This window comes from Sinohyriopsis cumingii, unplaced genomic scaffold (assembly GCF_028554795.1).
Source record: "Sinohyriopsis cumingii isolate HCF-2022 unplaced genomic scaffold, ASM2855479v2 utg002203l, whole genome shotgun sequence".
Classification (NCBI taxonomy): Eukaryota; Metazoa; Mollusca; class Bivalvia; order Unionida; family Unionidae; genus Sinohyriopsis; species Sinohyriopsis cumingii.
In genome coordinates, this window is record NW_028316157.1 from 173246 (window position 1) to 189432 (window position 16187).

At 33.9% G+C, this 16187-nt stretch overlaps 1 protein-coding gene across 1 annotated transcript; it reads right to left on the reverse strand.

Moving 5' to 3' along the window:
* Nucleotides 1-13202: 13202 nt before the first annotated feature.
* Nucleotides 13203-15272, reverse strand: LOC149770934 (uncharacterized). The gene is made up of 3 exons (XM_089948981.1): nucleotides 15216-15272; nucleotides 13575-13927; nucleotides 13203-13333 (listed from the first exon to the last, which is right to left on the reverse strand). Exons 2-3 carry the CDS (start codon nucleotides 13919-13921, stop codon nucleotides 13327-13329), a joined length of 354 nt encoding a protein of 117 aa, XP_089805107.1. The 5' UTR covers nucleotides 13922-13927; nucleotides 15216-15272; the 3' UTR covers nucleotides 13203-13326.
* Nucleotides 15273-16187: the final 915 nt, after the last annotated feature.

Consider the following 16187-nt stretch of genomic DNA (forward strand, 5'->3'; position numbering starts at 1 on the left):
TTTCCTCTGCAAAATGAAAAGTAAGTTCAGAAAATAACAGTTAGCGTTTAATGTTTTGTATGGGAGCGTAGTTTAGACGGTAAACAGAAAGCAAGTTGATGTTACATTTTCTGACATTTTCAATGAATAAAGACCGGGCGTGAATGCATATTATTTGAATTGTACGGTGGTGACAAAAGTTTCAATTGTACACTAGAAACGAGAAAATAAATACAGTTTTAATTTTGAAGATTAGGCTCTCGCTCATACGGGATTTCACTGGCAACCTTTGATTTGTAAACAAAGTACATCCTATACCGTCTCCAGATTGCAAAATATATACGTTCCAAGTTTAGGAGTGGCGCTTTAGGGCGATTGACTGTGCAACGTCTTATGGAAACACACATTCATATCCATATTTGTAATACTGTGATGCTTGAAAGTAATTGTGTGAGCTGTTCGTATACATTATCTTGAAAAAGGAATAAAGGCGATGGTTGCGAAAGGCCGTATGACCTTTATATGGAAACTTAATGGCGTTTTCAAAAGTGACTTACACTGACAACTATGATTCAGTTTTATTCTATGTTCTATCTTACGATACATAAACTCTAAACATGGCGTAAAAGAGAGTAGATTCACCTGACAGTGAATTGTTATTTTGTGTGACGCAGTGTAATAACTTAGATCAAACCATGGAAAGGTCCACTATGTGAATGATTGCCACAACGTTTCGTGATGTTAGGCAGTATGAAGAATGATACCCAAGTGGACAATAAAATAATTTTCAAACCGGATATTTAAATAAAACATGATTTGGATTTAGGATCACTTTTTTCGGTTCGGTTCTATGAGTAATATATTTTATATCATCTATTTGTCTATACATGAAATTAAAACAAATTAATTAATTGTAAAGATTGGTTGTCATATATACGCATGTATATCTCTTAAAGACAATATGGTTATACATATATTACCGATAATGTGGTTCTTCTTGTAGAACATATTGTTTTCGTTACAAAATTAAACTGTTTCGCAGTTAGCTGGTATGTAAAATTGATATACTACCAAAATTAGAGACCCTTTGTATGATCCCCCAAAAAGACTTGAATGCTGCTAATAGAGAAAAAACAAAAATAGGAGAGCATGAATATAACTGAAACGTATCTTGCGTCCAGAAATGATAATTCAAATGTATACAAGCTCATGTCTCCACATTCGGAAATTGTAAGCATGGCATAAGTTAAAAGAACCATGCGTGGTGTATAGGTTATTAACGAACGATAATTTGTATGTCGCATACAATCACTTACCTGGATGACAACAATGTCAAGCAAATTTTGAAGTAGGATCAGAAATTGTGACACCAGTCTGGCAAATGCCTGTGCTGAATCGTCGAATATGCAGTCCTTTTATATCCTTATTTTGCATGCATGTTAACTTAAGTGAACACGATGATTGATAGTTAATACATTCAGCAAATTAAATAATTGATGACTAAGAAATACCAGAAAACGTATTTTGTTTATGTTGTTTAATTGTATGGGTGTAAATTTCCGTTTGCAATGCAGACATGTTTGTGTTTACAATTATGAAAAAATAATCTATGTGATGGATTTGATAAATCATTTTTTATGCATTTTCCACTTAATATTTTCAAGCAACATTTTGACAAATTTAATTCATACAATGTCTCGATCTATCATGAAGAATTTCCAAAATATAATATATTTGAATTCTATATACTTTATTTAAAATTACATTTGTCAGTAGATTGTACCTGTTAAGCACTGTCTATTAAATTGTCGTGTCGCCTAACAGTGTTACGTTGGGGCATGTTAATGTTGGTACCTCTCTTCCATATATGTAAAACGTTTCTTAAATTCGTAATATTATTTTCTTTCAGCGGTCACATTCCAAGCAAACTTAGTAAAGTAAACACCAATGAGAGAAAAATGTTTGTTTAGAGGTGTAAAGATCATGCACACGCTTCTTGAAAAGAATTTTCAAAATCTTATTTCAAAGTACCAGGTAAGGCATTCAATTTTGTCTGAATAATTCTACACGTACGATATGATTCCATTTGTAATCGGATTGTTTTTTTTTTATTGTGTGGATACATGAACAATGATTGTGTTAATAGTGAAAATATACTGTTCTTTTCCTATTGATTGATTGTGTTAATAGTGAAAATATACTGTTCTTTTCCTATTGATTGATTGTGTTAATAGTGAAAATATACTGTTCTTTTCCTATTGATTGATTGTGTTAATAGTGAAAAAATACTGTTCTTAGGGCCGAGAGAAAACCAATCCTATTGGTCGATTGATGAATCATCGCAGCCTATTACAGATCTGTGTCCTATGAATGATTAGAACCGATCAGAATAAACCAGATATTAAATCATTTATGTATATAATACAATTATTGCATAAATTGTGATCATACGTTTGATATATTGCAAGTAAATGTAGGAAGCGTAGAACCTGCATGATTTTGCTCTGACCAGTTGTTTATTATGACTCAAAGTATACTCTACTTAGAAAGCATGTGATCTAGTTTTGATCATCACGATATTACATGATGTAATAATAATTTCTATCAAAGTGTTGTATTTATTCCATGATTATGGATCGATTATTGTCCTTGTAGTTTGGCTCCGATGCAACACTTTATTTAAATAACGTAAACCTTTATTGGCGGATTAGTTCATCGTAATACTTGATACAAATAGCTTGTGGTAAATCATAATCAACTCATTTCGTAAAAACATATCACATGTACACTCATCTAGAATACGCTTTATACAAAATGCGAATAGACTATTACTCCTGATGCCATGCTATCACTAAACAATGGTAACACAGTGTGTACCGATGGTACCTATCTTAGTGTTGGAGAGACACCTCCGAATCTGGCACTCTTCATTTCAAATTCACACAGTGAATGGTATTTTATTCTTCCAAACTTTTAAAAGCAAACATGTGTCGAAATGTGAGTAAAGAAAGCTAAACTAAAACAAAACAATAAAACAACTCTCCCAACGGTGGTGTACAATTTTTTTTAACATGGAATCACAAAAAACTTGTCAAATCCAAAGTATTAAAAGTTTGTTTTGTCTTGGGTAGGTCTTCGAATAATTCAGCTTCGTAAATCAATATTTTTAGTGAACAAGGATGAACTCTGAGCCCATTGTTTTGGAGTTCACTTTTTAATTAACACGTATCACGTGTACTTTTTGTAATACAAAAATGGGTACCTTATACTGTACCTATCACTCCTATGACCTTTCATGAATATTATACTTATTTGTGAAAGGTGTGTTTATGATCAATAATTAACCACGCTCTTCTTGAAACGGCACATTTTTGTCTCATAGTTAATTCCCCGTTGGTGGTTCTCCTGCTCCGCCCACTTTATTGTTTTAATAACTATATGCTATTGTAATGTCTTTCACTGTAGTCTTGTATTCAAACCTTCCTCTTGAACATTTAAACGCGGATATTAATTAATGTGTTGCTTTTTGAATTCTGACGTTGAGGCCAAATGCGTGCAAACAATGAACCTGTGTCACTATAGTATTATTATGTAACCACATATCTTCGTTATCTGCAATGAATACCAACTAGTTAACAAATCTTTTAGAGTATCAATCTTATGCTCGGTAAACCCCCTCCTGCCTTGATTTGGTCGTCATTCGAGATTCAGTACGGCTATATTTCAGCGGCCACGTGTTCTACTTATAGCGCGAACACTAATGCAACTATCGCTATTACTTCAACCCTAACTCAGCTACTACTGCAAAGAATGTATAAGTAAATGTAGGCAACACATGCACTTGGGAAAAATGTTATACTCCGCTCTTGTGATGCTACGAATAAATATCTTTATCCTGATATAGCTGAAAATTATAAACATGTTTTAAAACACTTTAAATTTAATGAGACTTAAACGACACTTGCAGTGTTGACACATCGATGGCCAATGTAAGGCTGAATTTTCCCTAAGTAGGAAACATTGTCAAATGAAAACTAAACGAATTAAACTGGGTTCAGCAGTTGTTTAATATCAGTCATAACTGTTACAAATAAATTTGATTTCGAATCACATGGGTTCACTTAAATGCAGTGCTCATTTAAATGTACTATTGGTCCGCCATGTCAGTTATTACAATATTAGTGTACATTGATTTATAAATTACAACGATTCTGATATTAAGTTTTACGAGTTCAACATAAGAAAACCCCATAACGTAAGATTTGAACCAAAACAAATACTTTATCACACATCGGCATCTTTTTGTCTTGTTATTTTTGTATATATTACGTATGTTGCGTTAATGATATAAAACCAGATGTACACATTTTTCATTAAAAGTAAGCGAGGCACGCCGAGTTTCCTTTTAATGAAAATGCTATACAACGAATAGTATATCAATATTACAGCATACATAGTATACTTATATTTTATTTATATCACATAGAAATGGATATATTTTCCCAATGAATATAGTTCAGATTTACTAAATTCAAACGTGTATTGACCGAGTGAATGAACTCCGTACATCCTTGCCTAGTGTGGGTTGCTACAAAATGCAGTTGTATGCCTTTTGTGGATATCGCATAACGTAGATACATTTCTTTAGAAATGATATAAAATCCCGTCTAGCATTTAAGGTCGAATTTCATGGGTTGTTATAAGAAGCGATTGTAATAAAAGTAATCCATAAATATTACAAATCTCAAATAAATTGAATTCGTTTATCACCCAGAACATGTATGATGATGAAAGTTCAAGCACTAATATTTTGTCAGGATTGACTATCACCTCTGAATTTCATCTCAAATATTAATATTACGACCTATGATAAGATCCAAATACCCTAATGCTTTTGGATTTGTATAACTAGAAAGTGATTCATATGAATACATAAATAAGACAACGCATTTTAAGAATTCACATGTTATCGGTTTGAAAACTTTACATATATATATATATATATATATATATATATATATATATATATATATATATATATATATATATATATATTTAATACAATACAATAAATGGTGAGTTACCAATCACTGAACTGGATGCTAAAACCATGTTTACTATTTTCGAAATATGTGTGAATCAGTGACATGATCATTAAAACGCGTCATCCTATCTACTTCTTCATCTATTGAATTATTTAGTACTGACCTTTATTTCATTTAAAATAAACATTTAATTCAAAGAAGTAACAGTATTAGAGACTGACGCGCATTGTTTCAGGATCTTGAGGAAAAGCAATGTTTCTATCACGCGATTTTCCCATTCGCTATCGTGTTTTCCTGGCTTGTATTATTGAGTAAGGTATATAGTATGTTGTCCTTGCCTGTGCGGGGTCATGCAAATTTATTCTTCTGCGAGAAGTCATGTTCCACTCAAGATTCGATCTTATCATCTGATTAATAGAACTAAATGCATAATACTTGCATCTAGTGTTATTGGACATTATTTCATGATTCCTGTCTAGCACTGACCAATGCATTAGTTTGCCTGGGAAATAATTAAGAGGATTTCTTCAGTAACACTGATCGATGAATCCTTAGCTCATGTTTCTAAAGTTCAACCTTGTTTATAAATATTGATTCAAACTGAAAATTGGATCATGGTCACGTTTGCTAATTTGATGAAACATATAGTTACGAAGAGACCAAATTTGAAAGCACAGTAAGGTCCTTATGCTGTCTTATATTTTGAAACGAATATTTTTTAAAACGAAAATATCAATACCTTAATTAAAAACACTAGAGTTGTATTTTAGGAGATAAATGAATTCAGTTTAATGACGTGGTCTTTTTGGAAAAATGGAGCAGAAGTTTCAATACACATCATTTCCATATTTACAAGTCTTTATGGGTAGTTCTTTTCAATCTAATATGGTTATTAGGTTACAAATCACAAGTAGTCTCTTCATTGATATCAGGCGCGAGCTACTTAACATATTACATAGTCACGTGTCAACTTTTCACACTGTGCTGTAATGCAATGTATCCACAATTTCTTGAGATAATGGCTAAATTCTTCACAGGAAAATACTTTCTGTCTTGGCCTTCCTCTGCTAAAATCCATGCATATGTGAATGCAAGGGAATGAAACGGCATAGCAGCGCAATCCTGGTTAGATGGTGTTGTTTAAAATAGAAGCTGGCTATCGTACATTCCAGTGAAAAATACAATTGTCTCATCGAAAGAAAGAAACCGGATTTACAGTTTGGTATATCAGTGGAGACATATTTGTATGACATTTATCAAACACAAACTCTTTACACTAGGCTAAGTCAACGCTGTCCCTTGGTTCGCCTTTAGATTTTGGACCTAGTTTGGTTGCCTTTCTTTCGACATAATTCAGGTCATCGCTGTAGTCGTATCGCAATTGCCGATCAGAGGTTCGAGATATGCATAACTGCTGCTGGAGTAATTTAAACGAACCTGTAACCGTTCTTGAGGCAGCTCAGCCTAAGGGACCCAAGAAATGTTGGCATCATGGGTTTTGAGCTGTAGGCAGTTTGTACGACCCTGCACTGTCAGATAGACATTGAGATTTTGAGTGGTGTAAAGATTGATCTCAAAAGAGAATGTTTGGGGGACGACTATTATCGCAGGGATGAAATGTTGCGTTGTCGTCTGCAACAGCGGAATGCCAATATATTAGTGTATGCATTGTAACTGCGAAAAATCCTTCTGAGACAATACTGTAGTTGTATATTCCATGAAACATTCATGTGGCTAGGTACGGGCCAGCCAGTACACCAAATGAGCTCATATTTTCCTATTTGAAAGCTAAAAGCAACAAACATTTTGAACTGAGATAAATTTGACCCGTCTCTATGAAATGTACATTTATCAATGTATGTTTTTACATGTAGATTTATCACTTTAATTGTATCAGATTTTGACATTTTTAAGTTTTATATGTCAACAAGAAAACCTTAGCCAGTCCCGATCTGCTAAATTTCCAAAGTGAAAATTTCATTGCATTTTTCGAAGTGGATACCTCATTGATTCCCGTCCATTTTTCACATATAACAATGCAGACCGTTTTATTTCTTGTAATGGTATACACGTCAATCTTTAATAAGGATATTGCAGAAATCAATCGTAATAATATACAACTTATTTGTGCAGGATTTTATCGTTACAACTAATATTAGTCGAGAATCTGTTTTCTAAACTAAGGAACGTATCCAGAAACCATCAACATTAATAAAGAAATTCACTAAGCTAATGCTATGAGAAAGAATGGTTTGTAAAACACAGTTTTGCCCTCTAGCGATATAAATAGTGCAAAAAGACTTTCAGCTGTGGCATTTTTTTAATGATCTACGTATATCAAAATATAATTCAATGACATCTAACTAAGCTGTTTTGAAAATCCTCTCCAGTGTTTTGAGAAATTCTGATTAAAAAACAAAGAAATGAAAAGAAAGAAATTTGATAATGAAAATTGTAAGAAACATTTGTAATTAGAATAATCTGACAATTTTGTTTTAAAGCGTGTAATTTTCAACGAAATCAGAAACGCATATATATATATATATATATAGCAAAATATCTGGCAACCTCAAGGAACGCGTCTTTTAGAAAAGACTTTGTTACCACCGTATGACCTAAATTTTTGTTAATCATGTATTAACGATGCGAGCACAATATATAGAAAGTGGTCTTAAAAAGGGACGGTTTAAATAACTAGTTTCTTTTCATGTGTGATGTTAAACGACATGCGTTAAGATATGAAATTAGTGGATATGATAATATTGCTAACACACTTAGCTGGTTCACCTTCTTGCTAGTTTATGTTTAAAAATTACTTTATGAGATGTTCATCCATTGAAATGGTAAAACTGAAGTCCATTTTCATCATAATTCACAAAACAGTGTGAACAAATTATTGTCGAAAACTGACATGGGTGACTAATGGTACATTTAAATGAGCTATGAATGGAAGTGGATCGTAATGACTCAAAATCTGCTCTTTTAGTGGTTCAAAACCAGATTTATTTACAAGAACTGTGACTCATATTAAACAGTTGTAGACTCCAATTTTAAACGTTGAGTTTTGATTTGGCCATGTTTTTAACTTAAGGAAAATTCAATCAAACATCGGCCCTCGATTACTGTAGTCCACAGAGAGAGAGAGAGAGAGAGAGAGAGAGAGAGAGAGAGAGAAAGGGTGGGGGTAGAGGAGTGGGATAATCGACATAAAATAATTATATAAAGTCCCTTTGTTTTCTTTGATCTATTATGTTTATTTTTGAAGTATGTACAAATACTAACATAACAAAAATTCTGATACGGCATCATTTTCCGCTGACAGTCCTCTCACGTTATGGATATATTTGTTCCTAATATATGTCAAAAGGGAGCACATTAAAAGCATTTGCACCAGACGACTGGCCAAAACAATACAATATCGATGATATATTTATATATATATCTTGAAGAGACTATGTGTGTGAATACTTCGAACTATAAGCGCAACTAGATGTAATGACTCAGTAGAAATTGAAATAGACAAGTTAATGTGTAACTAGTAGAATGAGGCCGTGCTGTAACATGCTTTAGAATTGTTAACGTTGAAGATTAAATACCCTTACTTTATAGGATATCCACCATAACGTCCATATCCACCTTATCAACCATATCCTAGATTACCACCATAGCCACCATAACTTCCGTATACTCCATAAGCCCCATATCCGCCGTAGCCACCTAACGAATAGGCAGCGACAGTAGCACCTACTAAGCAGACTAGAAGATAATTTGTAGTTGAATGTCTGAATCGCAGAACCTGTATCAATTTGTTACGACCAGTTACGTATTGTGACTAACGTAAACTCCGCTTACAAAGCATATATAACATTTTTGATCATCGAGATCTGAAAGGACAGTTAAAACAAACTAAAACAAATTTGGATTTATTTCTTGAACATTCATCAATTACAGGCCTAGCATTTTGTCTCTGAGGCAAGTAATTAAATAACGCTACCCTTTATCGGTACCTTGATTAGCACTTGATGTGAGGCGCTTGTGACATACGATATTCTTTTCATTCCCTAATTTACAATGATATACAGCCAAATGCTTCCGAGATAAATGTAGTCAAACGTTACTAATTGTGGGTCACTGGGAATGAAAACGATACCTAAATTGTTTGATTGGCTCGAGATTTATAGATCATTGTATACGACCCTTGACTTGGGAATGGCGGAGAATAAGTGAGTTACAAAGGGAAGGAATTTTACTGTAAACCAGAAATGACGAAAATATATATTTGGATCTATGAATACATCTATGACAGAGTTTCTTGCTTTTTACGTAAAACAATGAATGGTTCAATTTGAAGCTGGCATTGTGTCATACATGATATGAATTGCATCACATAGGTCTTAGAAGTCATGGATGATGCAATCAAAAATAAGCTTACATCAATCTGCTGAACAAATTGCCCCACATCAGCTTCAGAAATCATACAGTGTCGTGCTCTCTTATTTGTCAGTGTTTGATGTTGCAAAGAGACCTATTTGCATTTTGCCAAAGTGAGCAGAGATGCCTAGTACTTGCGTAAACAATGCAGATAACTTTTGTTATGTTTGTGGTGAAGTGACTTTTGCATAACAAAAGCGCAGTATAACCACTATGGTTAAGACACATATCACCTTTATTTTGGCTGAAACCTTGGAGATCAGGACAAGAGGTGGGCCCCACAAATGTGCTGCAACAAAGGGCAACATATCTTCGCCATTGCTTGAAGAGAAAAAGGAAAGCTATGTCGTTTGTGACCACCGTATATAGACCGCTCGTGTGGCCTAGTGGTTAGAGTGTCCGCCTTGGATGCTGGAGGTGTTGGGTTCGATCCCCCTAGTCGTACCAAAGACTTACATAAATGGTACTAACAGCTGCCTCGCTTGGCGCTCAGTACTAAAGGTTATTGTTAGGACTGGTCAACCTGGTGTCAGAAAAATCTGACTGGGTGTCACATCTTGCTACATGCGTGAGACATGATGCCCTTAGTGCTAGGCATCACTATAAACTGCCACACTGCAGACATCGTAGCGAAATGACTGAAAAATTCTTAAAGATACGTTAAAAATCAAAACCACACACACAAACACATACACACACAAACACACACCAACATATATAAATATCAGACAGATCCGAAAGTGATATCAGTGGATTATATATGAGAGTGCTTGATAATTGTTGGCGTAATTACTATTCATTACAAATAATAATATCATGTCAATGTTTTGCACTCTGTGATGATTCGAAAACAGGTCCGCGATATCAACGGCACCAATTGCCTTGCCTGCCCATATTCAATCACGAGTAAGCACCCAGCACCAAAGCACCACAAATGATACGACATCATCTGTGTTATACATACTCGCATGCAGCAGACACACCGGCAAGACGACGAAGTAATTAACGTATGTATGTATCTATGTATGTATGTATGCATATGTATGCATGCATGCATGTATGTATGCATGTATGTATATATGTATGTATGTATGTATGTATAAATGTATGTATGTAAGTATGTATGTTGTATGCATGTATGTATGTATATATGTATGTATGTATGTATGTATTGATGTATGAATTGATGTATGTGTGTGTTCATTCGTGCGTGTGTGCGTGTGTGTGTGCGTGCATGGTTGCATGACTGTTTGCATGTATGTATGTATGTATGTATGTATGTATGTATGTATGTATGCATGTATGTATGTATGTATGTATGTATGCATGTATGTATGTATGTATAAGTTTGATAGATAGATAGATAGATAGATAGATAGACATATATAATTATACTTTAACAATAATATGTTTTTTAAAGTGTTGGAATAAATCAAGTTGATATACGAATTTTATTGGCATTACAAAATGAGAATCGCCCATGGCGCAATAAAACGCATTTATAAACACACTCTCAACCGTGTGCTGTTCTTCCTAAATCAATGATGAATTTCTAAACATTCATCTTTATTGACGTACGAAAATAACGATACAATGTATGAATAATCCCCTTTACTAAATAAATTTAATATGGTTTACAATTTCAACGCAATCCTTTCTGCTTTCTGTTCCACCCTCCCGTCTCAAAACTGAGCAGAAAGTTGGAGTGAGAGAGAAAAAGAAATAGGGATGGATGAAAACCTTAAACTTAAACTCACACGAGGCAAAATACAAAAATATTTGCTTCATCGTAACGATATGTGTTGACTTTCCTTGGGATTAATCTACACTGTTTATATAATCCATTAATATAAATGTGGTAACCCTGTCGACATTATCCGGTGAGTTTCTCGGTTACGAGGTACACATGCTGTGATGTATTTAATATTTTCATGCTGTTATTGTGTCAAAAAACATATTATAATGTTCCAACAATTGCGTATCATAAGTTAAATATGAAAATGTCCAAAGGAAACCACCCCCTTCTTCTCTCTCTCTCTCTATCTCTCTCTCTCTCTCTCTCTCTCTCTCTCTCTCTCTGGAACAAGATAGAGGTGAAAATCTATTTAAGACGAGCGTAGAGGATTTTTGTTTGTGTCATCCCACGATGTATCTGGACTTACTAATGATAGTAAACCTTACGTCAAACCGACCACAGGATAAGAGGGAGAGAGAGAAAGAGTTCGAGAGATACAGAAAGAGAGAGACAGAGACAAACAGACGGAGAGTTTTAAAGTCAAACTTACCACAGAGAGAGAGAGAGAATTTTATGATCGTTAGTCCTGTTCTCAAAGCAGAATAATACATTAGATCAATTGTACATATATTAAAATATTTGAATTACCTCTTTTTGGTTAGTAATTTTGCTTAGTTTCTTATTCCACGCTAATTTCCATGCGTAAGGTACGTGAATGACTAACGTTGATGTGAACTGCGCAGACAACCATATGCTTGTAGTGTTCTACTAACTTCACTGAATCAATCTTTCAAGTTTAAATCATAAGTTTATATTATGTTGAGTTAATCAATGTGAAGAAAATTAGAAACTCAAATGAGAAAAGAATCAACTAAGAAATATGCAAGGTAATCGTGAATAGCCACAAAAGGCATACAACTGCATTTTGTAGCAACCCACACTAGGCAAGGATGTACGGAGTTCATTCACTCGGTCAATACACGTTTGAATTTAGTAAATCTGAACTATATTCATTGGGAAAATATATCCATTTCTATGTGATATAAATAAAATATAAGTATACTATGTATGCTGTATTAATGATATACTATTCGTTGTATAACATTTTCATTAAAAGGAAACTCGGCGTGCCTCGCTTACTTTTAATGAAAAATGTATACATCTGGTTTTATATCATTAACGCAACATACGTAATATATACAAAAATAACAAGACAAAAAGATGCCGATGTGTGATAAAGTATTTGTTTTGGTTCAAATCTTACGTTATGGGATTTTCTTCTGTTGAACTCGTAAAACTTAATATCAGAATCGTTGTAATTTATAAATCAATGTACACTAATATTGTAATAACTGACATGGCGGACCAATAGTACATTTAAATGAGCACTGCATTTAAGTGAACCAATGTGATTCGAAATCAGATCTATTTGTAACAGTTGTGACTGATATTAAACAACTGCTGAACCCAGTCTAATTCGTTTAGTTTTCATTTGACAATGTTTTCTACATAGGGAAAATTCAGCCTTACATTGGCCATCGATGTGTCAACACTGCAAGTGTCGTTTAAGTCTCATTAAAATCTGGTCCTGGCGATGGCGTTTTTTGCAAAAAAGCTCACTAGATTGTCAAAGTTCCATTAATTCGAGTGCTTTATGCATGGATATACGTGAAATTTAAAGTGTTTTAAAACATGCTTATAATTTTCAGTTATATCAGGATAAAGATATTTATTCGTAGCATCTCAAGAGCGGAGTATAACATTCTTTCCCAAGTGAATGTTTGCCTACATTTACTTAAATATTTCACTCATTGATTCAGTCCCATTTTACGTCAAGAATCGTTCACTTTAAAACATTTGGCAGTACTTTCATCACAATTGCAGTCAAAGTAGAATATAAACTCGTGGCAATATTATAATTGTGTGTGTCAGAGAGAGACAGAGACAGACAGACATACTGACTGACAGACAGAGGAAGTGAGATAATAGAAATAAAATAGTGATAAAGCCAATTTAGTGTCTTCGATCAAATATGTTTATTGATGTAGTATGTACAAATACTGCTAATCTAGTAATCGAGATATGGAGTCATATTCCTTTCGCTCTCTTGTCAGTCCTTGGATCATTTTGTTTGTCTTAATATCTGTAAAAAGGAACAAATTTAGAGCATTTTCGCAAGCTCACTTGCCCAAACAATACAATATTGATAAAATATTGATATTCATCTTGACGAAACGACGTTATGGCTACTTCGAATTGTAAGCACAAAGACATGTAATGAGTCAGTAGAAATGAAGTGGATAAGCTAATGGTTAAATTGTAAAAAGGTCGTCATACCGTAACATGTAACAGACTTATCAAGGATGACTAATATTTATTCTTACTTTTTATGGTGTCTACTGTAACCGTAATCAAACTTAGGAAAGTGGTGTCCAAATCCCCAGTTGTATCCCCTGAGTACACCACCTAAGTACGATCCGTATCCACCATATCCACCAGCTAATCCAAAGCCGTATCCACCTAATCCACCATATAATCCATATCCTCCATATCCACCATGTCCAGGATACCATCCATAGCCACCATATCCAGGATGCCATCCATAGCCACCATATCCGCCGTTGCCACCATAACCTCCATATCCACCATAACTGCCATATCCGCCACCAAACGGATAGGTAGCAATGGCAGCACCTACTAAGCAGGCTACAAGAACAATTACGGCCTTCATTTTCCTCTGCAAAATGAAATGTAAGTTCACAAAATAACAGTTAGCGTTTAATGTTTTGTATGGGAGCGTAGTTTAGACGGTAAACAGAAAGCAAGTTGATGTTACATTTTCTGACATTTTCAATGAATAAAGACCGGGCGTGAATGCATATTATTTGAATTGTACGGTGGTGACAAATGTTTCAATTGTACACTAGAAACGAGAAAATAAATACAGTTTTAATTTTGAAGATTAGGCTCTCGCTCATACGGGATTTCACTGGCAACCTTTGATTTGTAAACAAAGTACACCCTATACCGTCTCCAGATTGCAAAATATATAGGTTCCAAGTTTAGGAGTGGCGCTTTAGGGCGATTGACTGTGCAACGTCTTATGGAAACACACATTCATATCCAGATTTGTAATACTGTGATGCTTGAAAGTAATTGTGTGAGCTGTTCGTATACATTATCTTGAAAAACGAATAAAGGCGATGGTTGCGAAAGGCCGTATGACCTTTATATGGAAACTTAATGGCGTTTTCAAAAGTGACTTACACTGACAACTATGATTCAGTTTTATTCTATGTTCTATCTTACGATACATAAACTCTAAACATGGCGTAAAAGAGAGTAGATTCACCTGACAGTGAATTGTTATTTTGTGTGACGCAGTGTAATAACTTAGATCAAACCATGGAAAGGTCCACTATGTGAATGATTGCCACAACGTTTCGTGATGTTAGGCAGTATGAAGAATGATACCCAAGTGGACAATAAAATAATTTTCAAACCGGATATTTAAATAAAACATGATTTGGATTTAGGATCACTTTTCTCGGTTCGGTTCTATGAGTAATATATTTTATATCATCTATTTGTCTATACATGAAATTAAAACAAATTAATTAATTGTAAAGATTGGTTGTCATATATACGCATGTATATCTCTTAAAGACAATATGGTTATACATATATTACCGATAATGTGGTTCTTCTTGTAGAACATATTGTTTTCGTTACAAAATTAAACTGTTTCGCAGTTAGCTGGTATGTAAAATTGATATACTACCAAAATTAGAGACCCTTTGTATGATTCCCCAAAAAGACTTGAATGCTGCTAATAGAGAAAAACAAAAATAGGAGAGCATGAATATAACTGAAACGTATCTTGCGTCCAGAAATGATAATTCAAATGTATACAAGCTCATGTCTCCACATTCGGAAATTGTAAGCATGGCATAAGTTAAAAGAACCATGCGTGATGTATAGGTTATTAACGAACGATAATTTCTATGTCGCATACAATCACTTACCTGGATGACAACAATGTCAAGCAAATTTTGAAGTAGGATCAGAAATTGTGACACCAGTCTGGCAAATGCCTGTGCTGAATCGTCGAATATCCAGTCCTTTTATATCCGTGAGGACCTTATTTTGCATGCATGTTAACTTAAGTAAACACGATGATTGATAGTTAATACATTCAGCAAATTAAATAATTGATGACTAAGAAATACCAGAAACGTATTTTGTTTATGTTGTTTAATTGTGTGGATGTAAATTTCCGTTTGCAATGCAGACATGTTTGTTTTTACAATTATGAAAAAATAATCCATGTGATGGATTTGATAAATCATTTTTTATGCATTTTCCACTTAATATTTTCAAGCAACATTTTGACAAATTTAATTCATACAATGTCTCGATCTATCATGAAGAATTTCCAAAATATAATATATTTGAATTCTATATACTTTATTTAAAATTACATTTGTCAGTAGATTGTACCTGTTAAGCACTGTCTATTAAATTGTCGTGTCGCCTAACAGTGTTACGTTGGGGCATGTTAATGTTGGTACCTCTCTTCCATATATGTAAAACGTTTCTTAAATTCGTAATATTATTTTCTTTCAGCGGTCACTTTCCAAGCAAACTTAGTAAAGTAAACACCAATGAGAGAAAAATGTTCGTTTAGAGGTGTAAAGATCATGCACACGCTTCTTGAAAATAATTTTCAAAATCTTATTTCAAAGTACCAGGTAAGGCATTCAATTTTGTCTGAATAATTCTACACGTACGATATGATTCCATTTGTAAGCGGATTGTCTTTTTATTGTGTGGATACATGAACATTGATTGTGTTAATAGTGAAAATATACTGTTCTTTTCCTATTGATTGATTGTGTTAATAGTGAAAATATACTGTTCTTTTCCTATTGATTGATTGTGTTAATAGTGAAAAAATACTGTTCTTAGGGCCGAGAGAAAACCAGTCCTATTGGTCG

Coding starts and splice junctions, on each gene's coding strand:
- LOC149770934 (XM_089948981.1), bottom strand. CDS start 13,921: ATGAAGGCCGTAATTGTTCTTGTAGCCTGCTTAGTAGGTGCTGCCATT.